Source organism: Capricornis sumatraensis, chromosome 4 (genome assembly GCF_032405125.1).
Source record: "Capricornis sumatraensis isolate serow.1 chromosome 4, serow.2, whole genome shotgun sequence".
Lineage (NCBI taxonomy): Eukaryota > Metazoa > Chordata > Mammalia > Artiodactyla > Bovidae > Capricornis > Capricornis sumatraensis.
This window is the reverse complement of record NC_091072.1, coordinates 140,290,108-140,317,451: the sequence shown is the minus strand read 5'-3', so window position 1 is coordinate 140,317,451 and position 27,344 is coordinate 140,290,108. Positions and strand designations below refer to the sequence as shown.

The 27,344-nt window shown below is 46.8% G+C and overlaps 1 protein-coding gene across 1 annotated transcript in view; it reads right to left on the bottom strand.

The window, feature by feature from the left end:
* The window catches only part of GRIN2B (glutamate ionotropic receptor NMDA type subunit 2B), a 355,273-nt gene that overhangs the window by 39,726 nt on the left and 288,203 nt on the right, over window positions 1–27,344 (bottom strand). Inside the window, exons 4-8 of the mRNA XM_068970887.1 lie at window positions 23,394–23,596; window positions 22,505–22,676; window positions 21,458–21,611; window positions 16,831–16,956; window positions 13,960–14,189 (exon numbers count right to left, since the gene is read on the bottom strand). Coding sequence (XP_068826988.1) covers window positions 13,960–14,189; window positions 16,831–16,956; window positions 21,458–21,611; window positions 22,505–22,676; window positions 23,394–23,596 — 885 coding nt within the window. The remainder of the gene's footprint in view (window positions 1–13,959; window positions 14,190–16,830; window positions 16,957–21,457; window positions 21,612–22,504; window positions 22,677–23,393; window positions 23,597–27,344) is intronic.

The window sequence follows — 27,344 nt, the reverse complement described above, 5'->3', positions numbered from 1 at the left end:
TCCCCTGGAGGAGGGCATGGCAACCCACTCCAGTATTCTTGCCTGGAGAGCCCCATGGACAGAGGAGCCTGGCGGGCTACAGTCCATGGGGTTGCAAAGAGTCGGACACAACTGAAGAGACTAACACCTCCACACTACAAGAAGAAAAGGGGAAAAGCAGAAATGGCTCAGCACTCCCTGTCAAGCCTGCATTGGCACCCTCAGGTGTGTGAGTGTGTTGGCAGTGATGGGTGAGTGTGCCCCAGAAAGGCACATAAGAGGATAACCTTGGATATTCAAGTGCGTTCCCCGCCCCCACCCCGCCCAGGGCACTGCTCCCTAGTGGCACCTCTGCCTGGGAGGGCCACGGCTGCATTGTCCTTCCTAATGCAATGCTGTTTGCCATCTTGTTCAATTTGGACTTGAGGCTGCTAGGAGACATCATTAGACATCACGGACTTCTTTCTTCAGTACCAGGATGACATGCAGCTCAACAGTTCTTTTGTACTCAGTCCAGAAAAGGCTGAGCTCCAGCTGTCTCAGGGTCTGCTGGCAATCAGTTCTTGCAAGAAATGGAACTGCCTTGTCCTCAACTCAGAGCCCACTACTGTGCTAGTGATGAGCTGGGAGATGGGTGAGCAAGTTTGAAGGAATTAAGCATCCATCTAGCACCTTTACTATTGAGGTGGTTTCTAGACTTAAGCTCTCTGGGTCTCTTGGCCACAAGCACTTCAGAAGCAGTAAGTGAACACTGTTCTTGCTTTGGTTCCCTCCTAAGAAGAGGATCGAATGGGGAGAAGGGTGCACATCTCACTTCTCCAATTCCTTCCTCTTTCTTAAGAGTAGGATCTTTTCCTTTCTAGCTGGATTAAGTAAGTATGTATATTAGTTACTTCAAAGAAGGGAGAAAACATGGCGTCTGACAACATTCATTCATCCAGTTAACATTAAGTAAGTGGCTCTTCAATATGCGAGGGGCTATGAGTTCAGAAAGGCTTCCCAGGTGGCGTTAGTGGTAAAAAAAAAAAAAAAAATACACACACTCTTGCCGATGCAGAGGACTTAAGAGATGCAGATTCGATCCCTGGATTTGGAAGATCCCTGGAGGGAGGAGGGCATGGCAACTTACTCCAATATTCTTGCCTAGAGAAACCCACAGACAGAGGAGCCTGGCAGGCTACAGTCCATGGGATCACAAAGAGCTGGACATGACTGAAGTGACCAGGCACACATGCACACACATGAGTTCAGAAACAAGGGCAACAGAGCCCTTGGCTATGCCCAGATCCCAGTGAACAGAAGGCTCTCCTGGGGTCCTGTGCATCCACAGGTGGGTAGAGGGTCTACCCACTCCTAATGGGTTGGTGAGGGTCCTTAATCATCTCCTTAAGAATCCGAGAAGCCAGGCCAAAGAGGGTCCCATGACGGGGGCTACACAGGATTCTGCCACCCCAGGGCCATGCCTCTAGGAGTGTGTCCCTTGTCCCCATGTCCACACAGAGAGTACATGGGGTGGCTATGGGCTCTGGAGTCAGTTCTGCCCGGATCAGATCCAACCCCCTCACCTGGTTGTGTGTAACTTCAGGGCACTTACTCATCCTTGAAATGGCCCTCCTCGTCTGTAGAAAGACACTGGTAGCATCTATTGCACAGGGTGGGCATGAGGCTGCAAGGAGCCACAGATACGACGACTCCAACAGCTGGCGTGTAGTACGTGTTCATTGAGTAGTTCACTGTTCAGTAACAAGGGCAAGGACGGCACATGTGGCTGCAAGAACCCTAGTCCCTGGCAGGGGGGGCCAAGTCAGCTCTTCTGGGACCTGACCCTGAGCTGTTCTCCCTTGTTCTCTGGCGGGGTCGGGGGGCTCGGGTGGAAGGCAGAGGGAAAGAGGAGCCAAGGATAGGTGGGACCCTGACCGGCACTGTGCAAGATAGAGTCTTCTCCTGGTCAGGCAGGCTCACGGAGTTCCCGAGGGCTTCTTAGTGAGCACTCGGTCTCGGTTCCCTGAAGGCAGTCACTTGTCTACATCAGTCCCTTCAGCTCCTCCACGGGCTGCCCACCCGTCCTGCATATCTCTGGTTTAACGGTTGCCTCATCCTGAGTGGGAAGCCCACGGGGAGGTATCTTTAACATCACCTCCCTCCATTCCCACCCAGACTGGCCCCTCCTGCCCGTGTGGCCTGGACCTGGGGAAGGTAGACATGAGCAGCTCTTGGTGGGCATCTGGACCACCCCCTGGACCATCAGCCAAGATCTGTCACCTGGGTCTTCTCAAGTTGGAGTGAAATGCCAGTCTTTCCCTTATTCTAACTGCAGGGGGTGAATCTCAAGCTCTTCCAAAGATCCCCCAAAGCCTATAGGTCTGACGGGTGGGAGGAAAGAGAAGGCATAGTCCTCCAATAACTTCCTCTCCAGAGTAACTTTCTCTCACAACCCTTTTCATACATCCGGTTTCCTGGCTGCATGCTGGCAGGTGCTGCTCAGGTGGGACCTTCTTCCACCTGGACTTTAATTTCCAGTTGGATGAAAAAGGTTCCCCCAGTGACTTTGATATCAATACCCTGCTCTACCCACCCTTCCCCAGTGTTCACACCACAGACAGGTCTACACGGAGAGACTAACCCTGTAATGTTTACAGAGAGGACGTGAGACTCCAATCTTCCTCCGACTCTGCCCCTGAACGTCTGAGCTGCCATACCTTGGGGACCCGCCATGTGGGCAGCTCTGAGGATCACACTGGCCTGGAGCCACTGCCCTTGATGCTCTGAATCAGAGCCACCCAGCTAGAGCTGGATTAAAACACCAGAGGAAATGTCTGAGGGTCTGGTCACAAAAGAGTCGGATAGGACTTAGCGACTAAACACCACCACCCGGAGCCTGTAGAGCATGACTGGTCTCTCCATGGCTCTCTGACTGGCCCAGAATGGAGAACTTGACCCTGAACTGTAAACTGAATCATGGGCCCCCACGTTTTTTTGGCACCAGGGACCGATTTCATGGAAGACAGTTTTTTCCACAGACAGGGGAAGGTAGGGGGTGGTTTCAGGACACTTCAAGCTCATTGCATTTATTGTGCACTTCAGTTCTATTAGAGCTTCCCGGGTGGTTCAGACGGTAAAGAATTTGCCTGCAAGGAGGGAGACCTGGGTTCAATCCCTGGGTCAGGAAGATCCCCTGGAGAAGGGAATGGCTACCCTCTTCAGTATCCTTGCCTAGAGAGTCCCATGGACAGAGGAGCCTGGTGGGCTACAGTCCATGGGGCTGCAAAGCACTGGACACGACTGAGCTACTTTCACTTAGTTCTATTATGATTACATCAGCCCCATCTCAGATCATCAAGCTTTAGATCCTGGGGGTTGGGGACCCTTGAACTAAATGGTTGGTCTTCCCCAGCTTCAGGCACTCTAAGGCCTGCCCTCAACCCCTCCTCCCCGACCTTACCCTGAGCACATGCCCAGCTATGCAGAAAGCTTCCCAAAATACAATACAAGAGACTACACATGGCCCACTGAGCCCCTTGTCTATTCTCTTGCCATCTTCATAGAAACAGGGAGAGGAACACTGGAAGAGCCAAAAGGCCAAAACATCCACAAAAGCCCAGAGCCAGTCCAAGCCATGGTTTTCACTGTGAATACAATTCTGACACCTCTAAAACTTGATTTATTTTAGGCTTGATGCCTTTGGCCACATATAAATTTTCATGGCTGCATTAATTTGTCTCGAAGGACTTGAACTTAGTAATTCTTAATAAGTCTTCAACCCACAAGCCAAGATTTCATCAGCTTGTGAAAGCTGAGCTCCCTTGTACTGAAACACTTATTTCTAATGTTTGCTTTTAACCAGACAGAAAAGGATTTTGAAGAACTCCCTTATTTTTCTTGGATGTCAATGAACTCCAGAGTGAAGACTCTGCTTTCAACTGTCAGCTAAATGCAACAGCTCCCTTCTCTTGGAACCAGAAATTGGACCGCAAGTAAATTCCAACTTCTCTGGGAGTCTCCAGGGTCACTTGCTCTTCCCGACCTGGAAGACATGGCCCGACTGGAAGAGGCCCCATATGGAAGCCACAGGGCTTCGCTGGTGGCTGAAGAACCCACCTGTCAATGCAGGACATGCGGGCTCTATCCCTGGGTGGGGAAGATCCCCTGGAGAAAGGAAATGGCAACCCAGTCCAATATTATTGGGAAATCCCATAGACAGAGGAGCCTGGTGGGCTACAGTCCATGGGGTAGCAAAGAGCTGGACACGACTTAGTGACTATAAACAATAGCAACACTGGACACCACACAGATAAATTGAAGGATCCAATCAGTTCAGAGAAGCACTGTCTCCTCCCACTCCCAGGGCACTCAACACTTGAGTGCTGCATGCAGTGGAATGTGCTTGGATTTCTGCTAATAAAAGTGTTTGTTGTTTATTGCTGGCTTCTATTTCAGGCCCAGCCCTATTCAATGCAGGTGGGGAAATTGTGGATTGATTCATCCTCGTGCTAATCTGTGTAATAACAATTTAAAAACAGCTATGGCTCCAGGAAGGTGTCTAACTCTCCTATATCTTGCCCAGGACCACTTTTCTAAAAAGAGTTGGATGGAGCAGATCTAGTTTACAACTGGGTTCAGTGCATTTCTTTCTTTCTTTCTTTCTTTTCTTTCCTTTTTCCTTCCTTCATTGCCTTTTGTTTCCTTTCACAAAATGATGATTCCACTGATAGCAGAACGAGACAAATCTTTTCTCTTTTTCCAGGCAAAGACAACTTTCTTAAGTTCTGCGTGCATGGGAAACTTACATTCCTTATGCAGCTCTGTTAAATGTCACGTTCCTAATTAGCCAGTTATTTGATGCTTCAAACTCAGTTGGTGGAGAAGACCCTTGAGAATCCCTTGGACAGCAAGGAAATCAAACAAGTCAGCATAAAGGAAAGCAACCCTCAATATTCATTGGAAGGAAGGACTGATGCTGAAGCTGAAGCTCCAATACTGTGGCCACCAGATGTGAAGAGCCAATTCATTGGAAAAGACCCTGATGCTGGGAAAGATTGAGGGCAAGAGAAGGGGGCACAGACGATGAGATGGTTGGATGGCATCACAGACTCAATGGACATAAGTTTGAGCAAACTCTGGGAGATAGTGAAGGACAGGGAAGTCTGGCGTGCTATAGTTCCTGGGGTCGCAAAGAATCAGACATGACTTAGCAACTGAACAACAACAATTTTGGAGGATAGAGATACACACATATATGTGCACACATATGCACACACGTACATGCATATGAGTGTGCCTTCCTACGTAACAAGGAAGATACCTTCATCAACATGGACACCTGTTTGCCTTTGATGAGAAAAACAGCACCTGTGCCTGATGACCAACTAGCATCCCTTTCAGCTCTGTAATTTGAGCAGCACCGCAAAACCCAGAACATTAAGAGGGCTGCACGAATAATATTTTCCCCAGAAGAGTTGTGAAAATGATACACCTTGCCAAAAACATGTCCACCGTCCCCTCTGACAATGACCTTCCTGCTCAGAGCCTGCGTGTGGAGCACACACACAGCTCACACGTTACATCTGGGGATAAACTATCAGTAATCAGGCTCAAGGACACAGCAAACGTGAGCACACAGCAACACATGGGGCTTTTTATTGTCTCCTTAAAATGAAGCTGCAGGGAGAAGACTCCCTCTGGGTGTAAGCCATATCTTTGCAAATCTTCAGGGTGATGTAGATCTGTTCTTCCTGGCAAAGAGATTAGTGGGGAGAGGAACTGGATTCTGGGGTAAGAAATACCTGCTTGGAAGGACAGGGGTGGGTGGCTGACCAGAGAAGCTGAGTAGGAGCAGTAGGATTTGAGTGGTGGGCGGGGGGGTGGGGGTGGGCAAGCCCCTGAGAGTGCGGGTTATGGGAGGGTATTGAGACTCCGTGTTCACTTCCTGTGGCTTCCGTAACAAATCCCTGGTGGCTTCAAACAATACAAATTTATTCTCACACGTTCCAGAGGCCAGGAGTCCAAAATCAATGGCAGGGCTTCACTCCCTTCGGAGGCTCTAGGGGAGAGTCCATGCCCGTGTCTTCCAGCTTCCTGCGGTTCCCAGGGTTTCCGTGGCTGCCACATCTCTGCCTCTTACTCCTCCTGGCCTTCTCTTCTGTGTCAGCTTTCTCCCTCTGCCCTTCTCTTGTAAGGACACTTGCATTGGATTTAGCAGCAATCCAGGGTGATTGTAACTTGAGATCCTCAACTTAATTACAACTGCAGAGATATTTTTTCCAAACAAGGTCACCACTCACAGGTTCCAGGCATGAGAATGTGGACGTAGCTTTTCGGGGACCACCGTTCAATCCCAAGAAACCCTGACAGTATGGTAAGTCCCCTACATACAAACCTACAAGTTGTGAGCTTTTAAAGATGTGAACCAGCAAGGAACCAGAGCCTGTACCATCAACGTCAGGTGTGAATGAAATTGCAGCTTGCCCTCCGTCTCCTATGGCTGACGATCCTTCAGCTCCTCCATCTCCCACCTGCTCTCCCCCCTCTAGTCAGTAACTCTTCCTGCCTGTTCCCTCGATGCCTGTACTGGATACCTGCTCAGCCCCTGTACGCTGTAGCAGTTGTTCCATTGTACTTTTCAAGGTACTGTACGATAACATTAAAAATGTTTTCTGTGTGTGTGTTTGTTTATATATTATTTGTGTGAAAAGTATTATAAACCTATTATGGTGGCCTCCTTGGTGGCTCAGTGGTAAAGAATTGCTTGCCAGTTCAGGAGATGGGGGTTCGATTCCTGGGTCGGGAAGATCCTCTGGAGTATGAAATGGCAACTCACTCCAGCATTCTTGCCTGGAGAACTGCATGGACAGAGGAGCCTGGAGGAGCCTGGAGGACTGCAGACCATGGGGTCGCAAAGAGCTGGACACGACTGAGCACACACACACGCATTGTATAGCTGATTGTGTTAGTTGGGTACCTAGGCTAACTCTGTTGGACTTACCAACAAATTGGACTTATGCATGTCTTCTTGTGGAATGGAACTTGTTCATACGTAGGGAACTTACTGTATTGCAGAGGTGGGAGGTGAGGACCTCTACAGGGGGAAGTCACAGAAGGTCAGGAAGCAGTTGGTCATGCAAGGAGAAGAGGACAGAGTGAAGCCTGACACTGTGAAGGGGACTCTGGGCCCCCTTGGGAGCCCCACAGTCAACACCAGGACATCTGTATCCCAGGACCGGGAGGGTGACCATTGCTAAGCTCCACTGGATGCCTCAGTTAAGGCAGCCAGTCAAGTCAAGAATGAAATTGAGAATCAAGAGTTCACGGCAGCCACCTGGGGACCATAAGCAGTCCCATTCTCAAATATTGCTAGAGACGTGGTGAGAGCCAACCGTGAGTAACAGAGTGGGGGCTGCTGAAGCCCCAGGGCTTTGTTTTGGATCCATCTGGATGGAGGCCTGGCAGGAATGAGGGGGTATGGTACTGGGGGCCGGTGGTCCATAGTGTAGACTGGTTCAGCTAGCTAATCAGGAGGCAAAGGGGCTGGTGTCCCTCCCCGAAGCCATGCGTGTCCTGTACCCAGTACCACCCCAGGGTTTGGGGAGTTTTCTTCTCCTGTCATTTCCTCCAGAACTGGCCTTTTTTTCAAAAAATTTATTTGTCTGTCTGTGTCGAGTCTTAGTTGTGGCATGTGGGACCTTCATTATGTCATGTGGGATCTTTCCTTGTAGCACACAGACTCTCTAGCTGTGGCTCACAGGCTCCAGAGTTCACGGTTAAGTAGTTGCTGTGCCCAGGCTTAGTTGCCCCGTGGCATGTGGGATCTTAGTTCCCCCACCAGGGATCGAACCCATGTCCCCTGCATTGCAAGGCAGATTCTTAATCACTGGACCATCAGGGAAGTCCCCCTCCAGAACTGCTCTAGACCAGTTCCAACAAAAGGACCAGAGGTTTGACAACTCTGGGGGACACCACACAATAAATCTTTCCCTTATTTTGCTCAGCTACCTGAAGGCCAGGCCCAGGCCCTCATTCCCATGTCCCCAGCTAGTATTTCATGCCTGCTGTGTGCCTTGGTGAGCTATTTTTAGCTCAGTATTCCAGGACCTAACCAAGATGGCCTGGGCCAGGACCAGCGTGTGACAGATCAGGCTTGAGATCAGCTGTCTCCCACTGGCTCCTGGCCTAAAGTTAATAGGGCGAGAAAGTCCCATTTGTACAGGCGAAAGCAAGGCCCATTTCCTGACTCACGATCAAGGGCCCCCCAGGCATCATACACCAGTGTAACTGCGGTGTAAATGCACTCCTCACCAGGCTGGGTTTCTTCCAGAATGCACACTGACACATGCGTTTGCACACTGATTTAAAAAGTCATACAGTGCCTATCTGCCAGAAGGATATGAGGCAGTTTCCAGATGCTTGTGGAACTTCTCGGGAACTCAGAAGAGTCATTGTCTAGAAAAGCCATGGAGTCCTCAGTTTTAAGAAGGCTGTCCTGATGGTACTTTCAATGCTGCAAGTGAACATGCCTGCCCTCATTAATTAGAGAAACACCTTCTTGACATTTCAAGTAAATAAAGTTCCTGTAGTTCCCCAAGGAAAAGAACCAACAAAATACAACACAGGCATATGTCACTCATGTGGTGAGAATGCGTGAGGTGGGATGCAGCCAGGTACCCTCAGGAGCCCACGGCCTGACAGCAGCCTCTAGTGACCTTGGCAGCCTCTGCACCCCCAGCAGGCTTCCTTCGGCTCCTGACCTCTTTCCCTGCTCCCATCCCTCTCCCACCCTCTAACCATGGCTTAAAGCTCCTGGTCACAGAAGGCCCAGGCTAAAGTCAATCTTGTGGGCAGTAAGTCTGCTCAAACCCAGGAAATATCACCCTCCATTCAAAGTCATGCCTCTGAAAAACTTATGAAATAAAAGGCAAATGCTAAAACACTATCTAATTACTTGGGGTGAGTTAATCAGATAGCTAGCTACTCTTTATAGAGGAGAAGGATCTCATTTGCTAAGCATCAGAAAGGTAGATGGGAAGGTTAGAAAGAAAGGATTAGCTGGAAAGAGAACTGGGATCTAGACATGGTGACAGGCTGTTTAGGGGCTATTAGCCAGCCAGGAACATCAGAAGGGCAGATGACTTAACCTCTGCAAGCTTCAATTTTCTCATCTACAAATGAAGATATTAAAAGCACCATTACATAAGATAATCTGTGTAATGTATTTGGCATTATGCCTGGTTCCTGAGAGCTGAAAAATGTTCACAGAGACATCACTGTTGAAGTTATATTAATAATAATGATAACTGTTACTATTAGTAGAAGTAGTTGTAGCAGTCATAGCAGTGGTGGTGTATGGTGACCTGAGAAGGGATAGATTAAGTGGAACCCAAACTGAAAGTCATTAAATAAGAAGACGGGAGATTAAATGAAGAAGTGGGTGCAGGGTGTTAATACCAATCTTAGCTGTGTCTTAATGTTGTCTAGGGAGACATCCTGGCATAGTGCTTTTTAGAGGCCGACACATAGGAACTCAAACCTTGGCTCTGAACTCAAACCTTGATAATGTAGGACTTTATGGAATCACTAAACTTTCTGGAGCCTCAGTGTTCTTATCTGTAAAATGGGAATAATCATACCTCATGGAAATCATTTGTGTAACATAGATGCAACATACTTAATGTATCCAACACCCAGAGACTATGTCTTCTGTTTGTCTGGCCAAGCTCTTTCCCCTCCACATGGTAGTTGGCAGACTGCGAAATGAGAAACCCATCTGGAGAGCTGAGAATATGAGAATGAGCATTGCGGCTCTTTGTTAAGAGAAGAAAGATGTCACCAGCCCCCTTACAGCCTCCTCCCACTGGGGGAGCTGAAGGAATGTACAGTAGGGCTGCTAAAGGTTAGAACTTGCAACCATTTCTAGTTATAGAGGCAGCGGAATCATTCTGAATTCACTGATGTAATGTGCTATTGCAAGACGGAAGTCATCCAGTAAAAAGGAACCCCCAAATAGGATGCCATGGAAATTTAACTCTGAACATTCTGACTTTGTACCTTGACATAAATAAGACCCAGGAACATTTTCCTGCAAACATTGAAGTTAATTTCTTAAAATATATAGATTTAATGATGGCAAATACCTTCCCATCATTGCTCCACAATATTTACGATTTGGTCTGATTTACATAGAAGATATGTCATCTATGAGAGTCAAAACAAGTTTAGAAACCCTTCTCCACCTCAAATGTTACCTTCCCTGATGAAAATTTAATTACACTGAAAAAAGAATCCTCAAAATCACCTCATTTCTTTGCAAAGCAAAATGTTATGGCTTTGATGGCTTTATTACTTTTTTTTTCCTAAATTCACAAGATAGACTTCCTCTCACGCAAAGTCATTCCCAAGACTTAGCTTTTAGTTCTGAAGGAAAACTAATAAGAATTTTGACATTTTAAGTGTACTTTCAGAAAACTCTGATTTATCATACTGCTCCTGACACTGATATGCAGTCGTGTGTTATTAGTTACTTGAGTGTTTTCTATAATTATGTGAATGATGTTGACACTTTCTGGTGGGATGCTTACCATTTCCTATTTTGTCATTTGCAGAGTTCTGAAATGGATCAGATCACCATGTTCAAGCAGAACAGCTGTTAAAGGGCTCTTTTCTCTTGCTGTTTTCTTTGCCTGTCATGCTCAGTCCATTGCTCTGTGCAAGAGACTATTCAATATACTTCTCTCCTTCTCTTCCCACAGACTTTTTATAAAAATGATAACCAAGTTATGGTCACTGACACTGTGGAGCACATGGTCAAATAGCGGGAGAGGGATTTCCTTGGTGTCCAGTGGTTAAGAATCTGCCTTCCAATGCAAGGGATGTGGGTATGATCCCTGGTTGGGGAACTAAGATTCCACACGCCCCAGGGCAACTAAGCTTATGTCCTGAAACTACTGAGCCCAAATGCCACAACTAATACTCAGTGCAGCCAAAAATAAATATTAAAAAATAGAGGCAGATACAGGTACAGGTCAGGTACAGGTCTGTAGATTACCATGTGGGAGACAAGGGTTATAACAAAGGTACAAATGATTGCCAGGACAGAGAAGACAATGGCTAACTTCCCAGATGAGAAAGCTTTACAAATAAAGTGATCTCGAATTTGTCTTGCCATTTCAGTAGGAGTGTGGTGAGTGCAGAAGTGAGGAGAACAACCCAGGCAGGTGCAGAGGCATGTGGTTGGGAAGGAGAAGGAGGCAAGGATGCCTGGAACATAGGGCATATGAGTCTACACATGGGATGAGATGCAATAGATGACACACACTGGGGATCATTAGTAAAAGCTCTGAAAGCCACATCTGAAAAAAGTCACCTTTACACTGTAAACAATGGAGCCACAGAGTTCTTCAAGCAATGGTGGGATCCATCTTTTCAGAACATAACCAACATGGTGTGGAGGACAGACAGGGGTAGAGCCTCTCTGTTCAAGTGGTGTGGCCCAGAACGGTATGTTCTTTCAAAGTCGCAGAAGGGAAAACAATCTCCCTCCATCTCAATTATGCTTAGCTCAAGTAGAAAATCATTCAGTTGTTGCCGGATGGCCCTTGAGAGGATGGAAAACATAAATACAGCGTCCTAATGAATTCTCGGAGGCATTGGAAGAAAACAATGTGATAAAAGTGGTGGCTCCCCCACCAAACAGCCCAGAGTGCCCTGACCTCAAGCACGTTGTTTACTGCAAAGGGACGTGGTTCCACCACCCTCTGCATGGGGACAGGACCGGCCACACCTCTGCCATCCCCTGATGTGAGGACACGGTCCTCCGTACCTCTGCCAGACCCACATGTGGGGATGAGCCCTGCATGCCTCTGGCACGTTTGTGTTAGAGGAGGGGCATGGCCTCCCTGGTGGCTCAGAGGGTAAAGAATCTGCCTGCAATGCAGGAGACCCGGGTTCAATTGCTAGGTTGGGAAGATCCCCTGGAGGAGGAAATGGCAACCCACTCCAGAATTCTTGCCTGGAGAATCCCATGGACAGATGAGCCTGGTAGGCTACAGTCCATGAGATTGCAAGAGTCAGACATGGCTGAGCGACTAAACCACCACTGCCAATTAAGTGTACACACCACAAAACCAACAGGTATTTAAGTGTCCTGGAGAGCATGTGCTTCCAAGGGACTTTATTTGCTATACCTGAAACAAGGGCTTCCCTGGTGGCTCAGAGGGTAAAGAATCTGTCTGCAATGCAGGAAACCCGGGTTCGATCCCTGGGTTGGTAAGATCCCATGGAGGAGGAAATGGCAACCCACTCCAGTGTTTTTGCCTGGAGAATCCCCATGGAAGGAGGAGCCTGGCGGGCTACAGTCACAAAGAGTTGGACACGACTGAGCGACTAACACACACACATACGGCCCACTGCAGCTAGGGCAGGTCCAGGTACGCAGCCCTGAGGGATCAGCTGTTCTCAGTCCCATGACTGCCCAGGTTACAGAAATGGGCACAAAAAGCAGTTGTAGAAGGGAGTGAGGGGAGAGGTCTAGCTCAGATTTTCTGAGGGGATCATGATGGTGAACGAAGGATATTGACAAGGGAACAAGGTGAGAAAGGCTTAAAACGAATGAAGTAATAGATGGATGAATATCTGAATAAATGCATAATAAATCAGGAGTTAGGATAAAAAAGTAACAAAAAAAGCTTAAAAGTAAAGGAGAAGGAAATACAAGAGAGGGAATAGTTAAAAAAGCAAGGAAGAAAAATCAAGTGAAAAGGAAGACACAGCAGAGAAAGAGCTGACATAAACAGGAAAACATCGTGAGTGATCCTTTTGTGTGTGTATACAAATATATGTATATATATATATATATATATTCATTTTCTTAAGAAGCTTGTTAATTTCTTCATGCTTCTGAATGTTCTGATGAGTAGTGATGAGTAGATGGAGAAACCATAACTGGAGCCTCCAAAGAGACCATCTTCTCCTTTTCCCTCTTCCCAAACCATTTGCTCAGTGGTTAATTAGGTTTATCTTGAGGAAAGCTGCACATGTGATAAACCATTAACTACATGTGACCTGTCTGGTCTAACACAGGTCTGTCTGTATCACACAGTTTCTCCTGGGGGTAGAGATGGGAAATCACGGTTTCTAAATCTTAAGAAAGCAGAGAGGAGGAGATTTGTGGTAAGTGAAAATCTCCAGAGGATTCTGAGGTGTCCAGAAGCTTTGCTGGACACTTTGGGAAGGCAGCCCCTCGTGCCAGGGTTGGACCACTCCAGTCACCAGAAGTGCAGGTGACAGAGCCCCATGGAAACTGGTGGTTCCAGCAGACCTAGAGAGTCACAGGTGCTGAGCATGGGTTTTGTATATCCTCACCCAGAGACCATGGCAACCAGCAAACACACCCCCCTACCCCAACCGTGGCACAGGCCAGCAATGAGGCCTGTGCTGGGTTTGGGGACAGCCCATTCATGGGTACACCAACCTCCCACCCTGGACAATCATCTAGCTAAAGGGCAGCTACTTTCCTTCAGGACACAGTGAGAACAATCCTCCTTCCCAGCTCTGGGAACGTGCGAGAGTGCAGAAGAACAAAGGCGGAACGTGCAGGCGAACAGCCCTGGGTAGAAAATGAAGGCCTAAGGAGCCGGCGCGCTCAGCGTGCGTGCGTGGGGCAGCCCTCTAATGACACCCCAAATTCACAGCTCTGTGCTGAGCGTACTCAGCAACAGGAGCCCTGCGCTCAGAAAGTCGCTAACACACCAAGCCCCTCATTTGCAGCCCAGAGCCTGCTGGCGCTGACCTTTCACAAATGAGAAGGCGAACGTACAGTGATATTATTTCAGTGGGGACACTGATTTCTGCTCCCGCGTCCCAATTTAAGGAGTCATAAGAAAGAACGGTCGATTTTAGAGATTTAGAAAATTAACAGGTCCATGAGAGCTCTGAGTGCGGCTCAGGACGGGACTGAGGGGAAAGATGGGCAGTTTCAAGTGGCGCTCTTACCTTCTTGTCACTCAGGCCGGAAACCTGGTCCACATACTCCTCTTGGATCATGAAGGCAGCTAAGTTGGCAGTGTAGCTGGCCAGGAAGATGACGGCAAAGAAGGCCCACACGGACACCATGATCTTGGACGTGGTACCCTTGGGGTTCTGCACGGGGACGGAGTTGTTAAACACCAGACCCCACAGTAACCAAATAGCTTTGCCGATGGTGAAAGATGGGCCACCTGGCTCTGGTGGGACAAAAAGACAAGGACAGAAGGTCAAAACAGACTCACTGGTTCCATTTAAACCTACAAGTACATTGGCTGATAAATTCCTGCTCAGACTGGACACCAGCCAGTGAAGCCCCAGCCCTTTCATAGGTGGCTTTTTCAGTTGAGAGTTCATGTCTCTCTTCTTCTGGGGCCCTCCGGAAGGCAGAAGAGAAAAACCAGAGGCCTGGGATGTGTGGGAGATCTCACTTCAACCAATGGCCATAACTCAACCAGGACAATGGAGGAGCCAGCTTTCTGCCTTGACGGATGGAAGACCATTAAGATCCCATCAAAACTGAGTAACAAAGGCAACCATCCCACTGTGGTCACCTTTGCATCCTCATTACTGTTGTTCTTAAAATTTATATTTGTATTTATCAAGAAAGCAATTAAACTTCAAAGAAGATGAGCAAGAACCATGCAGGGTCTTTTCTGCCCATTGGTCACAGACCTCCTCCAATTTTATTCACTGACACTGCTTTGAATGCAGTTGATCCTGATTTTTCTGGAGTGGCTTCTAGCACTCAGCATTCAGTCTTTCAAAGACAATCTTGACCTCACTCCCATGCCAAGGTTGCCTTCAGCAGCGCCTGCCTTTTGTTCTTATAAGAGAACACCAGGAGGCCCAGAGAGTGAGCCGCAGATCCCTGGCTTGGCCATATGAATCTAAAGGCAGAAAGGTAGGCTGTCTTTGTCCTCCACCCAAACTTTATGTAGATCATGCAAGGCTTCTGCCCATAAATTTATTGTGACCTCTCTGCTTTCTCTGCTTGGCGATGGTGAAACCTTGCCTGTTCCCTGCGTCTGCTGGCAGCTCCTCTGCTTCAGAAACGAACATCTGCACACACAGTTTTACAGCACATTAGCACAGGTCTTACGATGCTTTCTGCGATCCTTTGAGCATCTGCTCTGCCACCTAAACCATCAGTGACTACACATGTCAGGCCTAAGATCTAACTGCGCACACACATCTCTGTGTGTGGACCTTATCTCATGGAGCAGATGCATATTGAAAGAGTTGTGTCTAAGTCAGTTTTGTACACTGTAAGATGCCCCAAGGGGACTTGATATTTACAGTGGCCCTATGTTGAATTCCTTGGTGAAGACAAGCATCCTTTGGTAAAGTGAGTCATTGTAAGTTCTTGCTCTGAATTTGGTGCCTGAATATTTGCTGCTTTGATTTTCTTTGTGGGTCGGGGAGGGCACATGCTGGCTTCAGTTCTTAACATCGCCAACATATGTAGGTACTCTTGTGCTTCTCCAATGTCTCACTTGTTACTAATTGGGATGGGGAGTAGTCACGGCTTTTGGGTGACCTTCTGGCACAAGCTGGAAGCACTTGACTCCTCTGTATGGTGGAGACGTTCAAATTTCCAGCCCAGAATGCACACCCCAGATGAGAATGTAGGTGTGCACCTGGAAATCCTTCAGCACAGGAGTGGTTCACAGCCTGGACTGCGGATTCAGCAGAAGCACAAGGGGAGCTTTGACAAAATATCGCTGCCTGGCACCCCATCCCCAGAGATTCTTATTACATTGGCGTGGGGTGGAGTGGTGATTCTAACACGCAAGCAAGGTAGAGAACTGCTATTTTGAAACATATAGTGGTTCGAGTCCCACTCTGGACTTGAATATTGAATATTCAGAATACTGGAATGTGAGGTCTTTGCATCTTTGTCTTTTAAGTGCCCTATAGTTAATGTATTAAGAATCTCTGCTCTTTGAGGCATAATTCCAGGATAAAGTTCACATTATGGATGGGAAAAGACTCAGAGAAGGCATAATATTTCCTAATCCTGGGGTTCTCAGGAAGTTTTAGAAGAGATATTTAGAAGACTCCCTTGGCCCCCTTTGGAAATCCCAGTAAACTTTGTGTGAAGTCTCACAAATGCCTTAAACACACGGGTGGACCTTCATAGCCAGGAAGATGGATGCACCACCCTCAAAGTAGCTGTGGGTGAGAACTGTTATCTCCTGGCCATTTTATTTAATACCCAAATCTCTACCTCTTGACAGAGTGATGTGAGCTGCGGACACATGCTGCAGAGACCAGAGGTGATCCTTTGGCTGTGGAGGATTCTTTCAGTCACAGCTACCCTGGCGTGTACCCTGGGGTGACCTATTTTTTCTTTTCTTTTCTCTCTCTCTCTCTCTTTTTTTTTTTTTTTAACCATTCTAGATGTTTTATTCTCTGAATTTGGAAAATTCTGAAACTAATTCTAGCCCTTGCTTTTCCATGATTCAGTCTACTTTTTTTTTCTTATTCTTGATACACGCATCTCATCTGCCTTGTTAGCCCATCTGATCAGACAGACTGCTTATCACAGCCTAAGGTTATCACAACAGTTTCCTCTAACACGGTTATGTTACACGTATCTCCTGCCAGCTCTGCTCTCACTCGCCTAGGGGTGGAACCGGGCTTGGGGTCAGGCTTAAGCCGGGGAGGGGACACACAGATTCAAACTAGCATCTTAATTGGAGTCTTTCTAACAAGTCACCAAGAGGACGACCCAGAAGACTGGGGGTTAGGGAGGAGGCAGACAGCAGGTGAGGGGCACAGAGATTCAGGGCCGGGAGCTAGGAAAAGGCAGACATGCAGCGGATGCGGCCGCCTTACCTCTGCCGTCAGCGAGGCACCTGTTGTAACCCACAGGGCTAAAGTACTCGAAGACAAAGACGGCCACGGCCGAGACGATGAGGAGCATCACAAACATCATGACCCACACGTCAGCGCTGAATGGCTCTGGGGAAGGAGAACACCAGCACTCGCGGTTAGAACAGGTCCTGATTTAGTCATGTCTTCCTTTACTCCGTGCCAGGTGTCTCTTTGGGAAACACAAACCACAGGTGTGTGCTCCTTTCAGAGAGCCTGGGTTAGGGAGGAGTAAGAGGCTGTGTCTGACTATTTCCATTCCCCTGATAGGCACGTGGAAATTTATTTTCTTTCAAACACGTGAGGAGGACAGCCTCTTGCGCATCCTTTTTGAGACTGCAGAGACAGTTTATGCCATGATGAGACCAATATCTGGGTTTTTGGTAAACAGTGGAACTAGAGTAAGTATTGAGGTGGCCAAAAAGTTGGGCTTCCCCAGTGGCTTAGTGGTAAAGAGTCCGTTTACAGTGCAGGAGCTGCAGGAGTTGTGGGTTTGATCGCTGGGTTGGTAAGATCCCCTGGAGGGCATGGGAACCTATTCCAGTATTCTTGCCTGGAGAATCCCAAGCACAGAGGAGCCTGGTGGGCTATAGTCCGTAGGGTCGCAAAGAGTCGGACTGAAGCAACTGAGCATGCACTCATGTGGCCAAAAGGTTCGTTCTGATTTTTCCATAACATCTTACAGAAAAAAACGAACTTTTTGGCCAACCCTACACTAGACATGGAGTAAGTGAGTCCTGTGGGACCCACTCTTGGTTTACAGCCTCATCTATACACCCCACAGTGGGACCTAGGAAAGCTTTCAGTAACATTTTCAAGCCTTGTGGCCAAGTTCATTCTCAACAAACTCAGTCACTCTTGGAGGCTTGAATTGGTTCAGTAATACTTAAGTACAATGACTGACTCCCTTGCCTCCTTGCCTCACTTCTCTTAAACTTTCCTGCCTAGATTGACTTTTTCAACCTGCTTGGATATGGTATATTTTATTAGATATCATTAGTGTATGAGACTATGTCAATGTTAAAAAAATCAATCTAAATTAAATATCAGTATCTACAACACTGGGAATGTAGCAAATAACAGAGGAACATGATAATTAACAATACAAGCACAATCTAGTTCTTATTTCCGGGTGACAGGGTTGATGGGACAAGACCAGGCAAGATAGTAGGAATGTTCTACACTTGCTTTCTTTAATTTCTTTAATCATTTTTGGAGACTCTTTTCCAGCTGATCTAAATCTCCCTGGCTCAGAGGTATCCAGTAATTGAACACTGAATTCCAGTGGCTCTCTCTCTGGAGGCCTGTGAAAAGGGACAATCACTCTTCAGTCCCACAGTACAATGCTTCCTCAATTGTGCCTCAAAATAGTTCTGGCCTTTAATAGCTGTCACATCTCATTGTAAACTCTGAGCTACGTGAATTAACATGCTGTTTTCTCCATCTTCCAAGTCATTAATAAAGATGAAACTGAAAATGGGGAAAACGGACTGGAAACTCAAAAATATTTCCTTAACTTTGAAATCTACTTTACTTTTGAACTCCGAAGGGAATTATAACAGCCTAGTCACTTAATTAATTTAAAAAGAACCTTGATAAGGCACACTCCAACTGTGAAATGCAAAACCTTTCCGTGGTAGCCAGAGATGTGAGGGTGGAATGTACATTTCAAAGCCTCTAGACAGTAGAGTCAAACCAGTCAAGCCTAAAGGAAATAAACCCTGACTATTCATTGGAAGGACTGATGCTGAAGCTGAAGCTCCAATATTTTGGCCATCTGATGCTAAGAGCTGACTCATTAGAAAAGACCCCAGTACTGGGAAAGATTGAGAGCAGGAGGAGAAGGGGATGGCAGAGGACAACATGGTTAGATGGCCAACCATCCAACTCAATGGACATGAATTTGAGCAAACTCTGGGAGATAGTGAAGGACAGAGGAGCCTGGCATGCTGCAGTCCATGGGGTCGCAGAATCGGACACAACTGAGCAACTGAACAATAAAAAAGTGGAGGAGAAACCCTCTCCTCCTTGGTTCTGACTGACTGCAATCCTACTCCAATCTCACTTTGCCCAAGATTAGGGAATAACTGAGTAAAAGCACTGTCTCTAGGCTTTCCCCTCATTAGACCCAGGGCAACTTTCAGTACATAAAACAAAAAAAATATCTGTACTGGTCTACACAACTTAGTTTCTATCTGCTGCTGCTGCTGCTGCTAAGTCGCTTCAGCCGTGTCCGACTCTCTGCGACCCCATAAACGGCAGCCCACCAGGCTCTGTCATCCCTGGGATTCTCCAGGCAAGAACACTGGAGTGGGTTGCCATTTCCTTCTCCAATGCATGAAAGTGAAAAGTGAAAGTGAAGTTGCTCAGTCGTGTCCGACTCTTCGCCACCCCATGGACTGCAGCCCACCAGGCTCCTCCGTCCATGGGGTTTTCCACCACATAGTTTCTATGGTCCTTTCATTACGGATTATTATATGTATTTTACAGAGCAGTAAACTAAGATTCAACGGTCCCAGCCCTTTGTAAGTTCATACTCTGAAGGTTGCAGGGCCAGGTTATAAACATTGAGGGCTTCTGAGGGCAAAAGTCTGTGCTTTGCCATTTAAAATCACATCTTAGTCCCAGCCCACTGGACTGGTTCCTGATTTAGGAGTCGAGCTCTGAAATGGCCCGACATGTATGAGAACACAGGCTGCAAGGGCAGCCTCATCTAAACTTTAATCCTGGATCTGCTCCTTACTAGCTGGAAGACTGCTGGAAAATTACATAAATGAGATTCAGTTTCCTAAGCCATAAACTGGGTATGTTAATAGTGCCAATGAAATAATATAATCAAAATTGGTAGAGCGATGCCTGGGCCTTCACATAATAAGTGTTCAATAAATATTGACTTCTCTCACTCCTGTAATTAACTGACTGTTCCTCCTCCACACACACACACCCCCCGCCTGGTATTTCTATGTCATCCTAGAGCTACACTGAAGTGTCACTGGGCCTTCTAGTTCAGAAATTAAGGTTAGTGCTGGGCTGACAAGGTGAGAATTACAATATGGTTTATTTGTATTTTTTAATGTTTCATTTACCCTTGTAAAGGAGAAAAAGCAAATAAAATAGGTAAAATTGCTCTGAGGATTAATATACATGGTGTGTGCTATCCAATAACATTTCACATAAAATTGGCAGGGCGAGAGTCGCTGTACTGTGAGTAAGAGGTTAGTTGAGAAATCTGAGTAATTATAGAAAAATTCTCTGGAATCTGTAACTCTGCCTTGGAGTATGTTCCTCCAATAATTTCCCCCAGATTGGAGCTGAAAGAAGTGTTAGTCATTGTCTATTCCAATATCCTCACAAAAAAGTATTAATGCCCTTTAGAGAGACGGTGACTGGCCCAAGGGCCTTCAGCTTGTTTAGGACCAAACCAGCTTCCTATCTCCTAGCCAGTGGTCTGTTTTCAAGGTGACATTTTATTTTCCAATCTCTTGCTTTCACAGTCCCTGCAAAAAAATATGGCGTATGATCTCACAAAAGACCTCATCTAATTGAAATCTTGGCCTCACCTCATCTAGTCTTATATCATATGGAAGGCTTTTGACACGTAAATGACGCTGGAGAGTGAGGTACAGGTTCCTATGGAGAAGGGTGGGGGACAGGTTAGGGTCAGAATAGCTTGATTTGGCAGCCTCTGAAAATTAACATGAAGGCAGAAAACCTTTTTTTTTTTTTTTGGTAGCACTGAGCTCCATTCCTGAAGATGATTTGAAATAAATAGGTATTTGAATGATATCCAGAATTAGAAGTTATTAAAGCAGGAAGCAGCTTCAGAGATCAGCTAGTCAAAATGCCTTCTTCTACGGATGAAGGCTGAATGCCAAAGAACTGATGCTTTCAAATTGTGGTGACTGAGAAGACTCTTGAGGGTCCCTTGGACAGCAAACCAGTCAATCCTAAAGGAAATCATCCCTGAATATTCACTGGAAGGACTGATGCTGAAGCTGAAGCTCCAATATTTTGGCCAGCTGATGCTAAGAGCTGACTCACTGGAAAAGACCCTGCTGCTGGGAAAGATTGAAGGCAAAAGGAGAAGGAGGTGGCAGGGGATAAGATGGTTAGAGAGCATCACTGACTCAATGGACATGAATTTAGGCAAACTCCGGGAGATAGTGAAGGACAGGCAAGACTGGCCTGGTGTGCCGCAGTCCACGGGGTCAGGAAGAGTAGCACGCAACTTAGCACTGACAGCAGCAATAATGGATGAAGAAACTGGGTCCCAGCAGGGAGCAAGCTTGTTCTAGGTTAAATGGCAGGAAGTGGCAGGAGTGGGACTCAAGTAGGATCCCTTGCTACCAGTCCTGCATTGTTGTTGTTGTTTTTTTTTTTAATAGGGAATGATGCCTTCCAATTTTTGAGGGTGTTCTTCAGTTTCCATGTTGGAGAAAGATGAGGTCCCCGCAAGGAAACTGAGGGAATTTTTGAGGGAAGCTCCTGGCAAACCAGCTCCTGACTGAGAGAGCCTGGCCTGTACCTCTTCTTCATTTCCTCTACCTGTCCCTGCATCCATATTCTTCACACCTACAAGCCCATCACTCACCTAAGAAGGCAGAAGGTGAGACGGTCCCATTGCTGCGTGACACCATGACACTGATGCCGGTCTCTATGAAGGGTACGGAGAAATCGACCACCTCTGATCGCTCCTCGTTGATGGTCAGCGACCCCACTGCCATGTAGGCCCTCTTCATGACCACCTGAGGAAAAAGGTGCAAGGCTCCAGTTAAGAGTGCCCAGGGAGGTGAAGGGTCAACGTGGGGAAAAGATTCTGGGTCCTAGAGTGCTTCCCTTTGTATAATGGGAACAGTACATTTCGTTTACAGTCATCCCTCAGTGTCGCCAGGTACCAATACCTGCTGTGGATACCAACACCTGAGGATCTTTAAGTCTCACAGTCAGCCCTCCTTATCTTCAGATTCCACCAACTGCCGCTAGTAAACAGGACAGGATCTGTGGTTGGCTGAATCCCAAGATGCAAAACCCACAGGTAAGGAGGGCCGATGATGTATTTACTGACAAAAATCCATGCATAAATAGAGCCACACAGTTTAAATCTATGTTGTTCAAGAGTCAACTATACTATTTTGTATTTTCTAGATAGCTGGGGGGTGGAGAGGTTCCCTGGTGGCTCAGTGCTAAAGAATTCGCCTGCCAATGCAGGAGATGAGAGTTTGATCCCTGGGTCAGGAAGATCCCCTGGAGAAGGAAATGGCAACCCACTCCAGTATTCTTGCCTGGGAAATTCCATGGACAGAGGAGCCTGGCAGGCTACAGTCCATAGCGTAGAAAAGAGTTGGACGTGACTGAGTGGCTAAACAACAACAGCAGAAAGCTGCTGTATAGTGTAGGTAGCTCAGCTTAGAGCTCTGTGATCACCTAGAGGGGTGGGATGGAGGGTGATAGGGAGGCAGAAGAGAGAGGGGATATAGGTTTACATATAACTGATTCATGATGTTATACAGCAGAAATGAACACAATATTGTAAAAGCAGTTATATTCCAATAAAAAAATGCTGATTGTGAAATAAGTATTTTTTATATTGGATGAAATAAATGAAACATGGAAACGGCCCTTAACTCCTGACACTCACCTCTCCAATCATACCGTTCCAGGTTCCATTGATTTTCTTCCCGTGCTTGCCATTGGTAACGAGGTAAAGATCATAGGTGAACTTCACAGATTTAGAAATCTTCTTAAGGATATCAATACAGAACCCCTTGCAGCACTTTTTGATGTAACCTGGCTCCTCATCTGTTTTATTTCTAACCGGGTAAAGAAACAAAAAACAGCAAAAACCAGGCTTTTATACAAGAGGCAAAATATTACCCTTTGCCATTAAAACTCCAACCACAAAGCAGGCACCCCTTCACAGCTCGGCACAATTTATATCAGGCCTGAATGAAGACATAAATCAGAACAGAGAACTAAAATAATCTCATTATCTCATCACACTGGACCATGTTTTCTTATAATTTTCAATGTTCCTTTGAAGTATAAAATGCATTAGGCAAGTACAGATATCCCAGCACCTTAGAGGCCTCTTGATCTCCCTTCCAGACCCTTTCCACTCTCGCCAAAAACGAACCATTATCCTGACTTCTAACAATATAAGTTTAGTTTTATCTATTTCCCAAAATGTTTCTAAATCTCACAATGTCAGGACATGCTGACCGGAAAAAACATCCTTCAAAGCCAATGTAAATTTAAATCTCTATGAACTTGAATCTCATGGAAACCCAGGCAAAGCCTCAGAAATGATAACAGTAGTTTAGCAGCAATTCTCCCGGGTCATGATCTGGATAGAACCAGATGCCAGGCCACAGGGCTGCCAGAAACCCCATCACTCAACAGTAACAGGATTCAGACATGGCGCCCAGTCGATTCTGTGCCTCGGATCCCAGCCTGGTGCCAATGGCTGGGGCCAGTCTGACTGTCCCGGGCCCCACTCCCTCCCCAGAGCCCCAGGGAAGGTGACATACTCGGAGATGATGCGCTTTTGGCAGGGGACCGTGTTCCTCATGCAGGTTCCACTCAGAGGGTCCACGCTCTCCACAATGACGAATGGGGCTTCCTCCAGTGTTACGATGCTCAAGTGGTCATCCTCCTGCTCTTCTGTCTCAGGACACATTCGGGGCCACACGTAGTACTTCATCTGCAGGGACTTGTCTTTCCACTTCCCTACCTGCACAGGGGTAAAGGAAAGACTCAGAAACCACTGGCAGAGACAGGGTGGCCTCTCCTCGTATCACCCAGTCAGCTGTTAAACGAAGGTGAAAGATGCTGGCTTTGTCCATAGTAGAGAGACGGATCCTCCTTAGACCATGTGCTCAGGATGCGAATACTGTGTCTGGATCTAAGGAAGGCTGCTGCTGCTGCTGCTGCTGCTGCTAAGTCGCTTCAGTCATGTCCAACTCTGTGACCCCATAGATGGGAGCCCACCAGGCTCCCCCGTCCCTGGGATTCTCCAGGCAAGAACACTGGAGTGGGTTGCCATTTCCTTCTCCAATGCATGAAAGTGAAAAGTGAAAGTGAAGTCGCTCAGTCGTGTCTTGACTCTGTGATCCCATGGACTGCAGCCTACCAGGCTCCTCCGTCCATGGGCTTTTCCAGGCAAGCATACTGGAGTGGGGTGCCATTGCCTTCTCTGTCTAAGGAAGGCAGGATATTCATTTACTCACCCATGTACAAAACGTGAAAAGAGGGCCTACTATTGCTGGATACGCTCCTAAGCCCCAGTGCTCAAAGAAGCCCTGCCCTTCATCAAGCTCACATGGAGTGAAGGAGTCATAGTGCAATCAAATGTTTACAGTGCCCAGTGACAAGTGCAAAACTGATGCCTGCCCAGTGCTGGGAGGAGGCCAGAGCTGCCTGCCTGGAGTGCCTGCCGGTGTTTTCTCCTTAACTGTAGTGAGGAGTGGGACGATGAGAGCAGAGCATACTTCTGGAAAGGTCAACAGAGCGACTGGAGCAAATAATCCAGAAGGATGTGTTTTGGCCCGTGCCAGAGGTCCAGGGGGAAGCCATGTGGACAACTGGGTGGATGTGAATTGGAATAAAAGGCTAGAGCACAGCTTGCCTGGGGACGGGAGTGTGGTCGTGGGGGTGATGAGTGTCACAGCTCAATGCAGATAGCACCTGCTGGACTGGGTGGGTGCCCCAGGGGGAATCAGAGAGGTCTCTCTGTGAGCTGTCACATGTGGCCGTGTGCCCCCCTGTCACACACTCCAGCGTAAAGGTGGGTGCCCCTGGCATCAGGCACATGGTGGCCCTGCTGCCAGGCACTGGGAGAAATGTGTGGGTTCCATTCCTTTATAAAAGAGCCGTTCATTCCTGTTTTTATAATAGAATCTGCACGCCTTGTTGGTAAGATTCTTGCTCTCACTCTATCATTGAATTTACTGAAGAAAAAGGAAACACCTTTTAATTTTCTATAACCAAACATCTTCAATTAGCGCCAGGAATCATAGATGGCAAGTTCCTGCATTTTCTCAGTCTATAATTTGCTCCATGCAGCAAAGCAAATTAGTAGCACAGGTGAGGCTCCAAAACTACAGAACGCCTTAATTTACGAGCCTCAAAAACCAACAAGGAGCAATAAATGGGCAGGACTGCATACAGTTCCAAGCAAACGGGCTTAGATTCCACAATAATACAAAACTCAAAGTCACTGCTTTGCTTCTGCGTTTGTCTTCACCTCAGTTTCTACCCAGTGCCTCCCTGCTGCTGCTGCTGCTGCTAAGTCGCTCCCCTAGCTGTGGTCTATACCTCCCCCGAAAATGTCTGGTGGGTATTGCCTACTTTCATGCCCAAGTTAGGCTGTATAGCCACCGCCTCTGTTCTCCTGTGTCAGCTAGCATGGGCAGTGGCTTGGTGGCCTGGCCTCTCTTGTTTGGCATTAACCTTGATGCTTATTTTCTTCCAAGAGTGTCAGCCACGTTTCACATCTGTTCAGAATCAGGCCCTGAAGCAAACATGGCTTCCCTTTACACATCTAGTCTCTTCCATACTGCTGGTCCTGACCTTGGTGCAAGTTTGTTCTTCTCCATATTGCTAAGACTACTCATTTCTAAAACAAAAATGTCTGCGTGGAGATCTTAATAATGTCTTTTTTGTGTTATATGGGGGAGGTGGGGCTTGAAGAAGGGAGGCCCCAGCCCTGGAGGGCCGATGACATTGGGTCATGGCCCTGTCCAAGCAGCCCTAGTTACCCCAGTGGCCAAACTGACATTTTCTGCAGGTTCCATTATGTGAAAAAGATTGGGAAGCCCCAAAGTATCTATCTTTTTTTTTCACCGCTGCTGTGTTACCCCAATAGTCTCCCTGAATTTTCTTCTTTAAACCCAAATGTATTCTCTTCCATCTTTATTGCTAGTCCAGTGATCTGGAAGCCTATTTTGGGATCACTGTGAGCAACATTAAACCTCACATAACATGTTGCTAGCATCCACCATGGACTCTGCTGCCAGATGGATCTTCTTAAAACATCGTATCATCATATAATTCCTATTCAAAAATGTCAACAGCCTTCCACAACTCTCAGGATTGTGTCCAGGCTTTTCACTTAGATGGTCGAGGTTTGGGCATCGAGTCTAATCTATCTTGATACTGTTAACTTCACTATTTTGAAACATACATCTCTTGTTAAAATCAGAAAAGGAAGTCAGTTTAGGAAGTTCACATAGGTTAATCAGGAACAGGTTTCAACAAGTTGCCTGCATTTTCTTTTCTGACAGCTTCGCTATATTGGTGAAACAAAAATGCTGCAGACATAGCATGCTGGCAAGTTTTTTCATGAAACTTGTGAACAAGAATGAATATAATACAGATCCTTATATACTTGATAGATTTGAAAGGAATCTAAGATCTATACCCAAAGAGAAAAACAAATACAAGATCGTTTAATGAATCAATGCTATCACAGAAAGAGGTCTCTAGCAACATGTCTGGAGACGCTGCTTTTAGAAGTGGCCTGTATAGTGTTTCAGAAAACAAAATAAAAGTCATGCTCACCCAATTGCAGATAACACAAACTAGAACGGATAGAAGATAGACTGCAATGCAGAATTAAGGTAGGAAGCAACACAAATTCACTGGAATAATGGATTGAATGGAATGGGACAAAATTCAACAGTATTTATACTAATGTCTAGCATTCAGATTTTTTAAAGCAACTGTACAGTACTGAAAAGGAGCTATTTCAAGGAACAGCAGTCTACACAAGCTATTGTCATGAAAATTGGGATATTTCCAGACTTTAGAGTGTTCAGCATACAGGGCGAGGGGAGGGAGTAGGTGATCCTACCCGGCTCTGTGTGTTCATCATATCACAGCTGGAGAGCTAGGTTCTGATCCTGTAGTTCTATGATCCATCGGTTTTCATTTACTGTCTCATTCTCATTTCCCTAGCAATCATGTGCTCACATGGTCTCCTCTAGCACTCTTTTCCCCAACTTCCTGTCAAGCTCGCTGGATCACATCTGTGCTTCACTTCAATGCAACACAACTGACATCAACTGCACATCAGTTCTGTGCCAGGCACTGAGTTACGTGCTCGAGAAAATAACACTGGCAATGCTTACTGAGGGCTTAGTATGTGCTGGGTACCAAACACATCCAGGAATCTCATGAATCGTCACAGTGAGCTTGTGAGATGGAGGCTGCAATTTAAGGTCTCATTTTACAAGTGGGAGCACAGGGTTCTGATGACTTGCTCATGGTATCAAAGTAAGTGAGCACAGTGTTGGCTCTGAAGCTGACCAGTCTGATTCCAGAGCCTGGGCTCCCACCCACCACCCTGCACTGCTTCTAGGAAAATGAAGGAGTAAGACATGGTCCTTTGTCCTTCAAGGACAGTCTCCTGGGGAAGACATTGTGTTAAGTTCCTTCAGTCACGTCTGACTCTTTGAGACCCTATGAATTGTAGCCCGCCA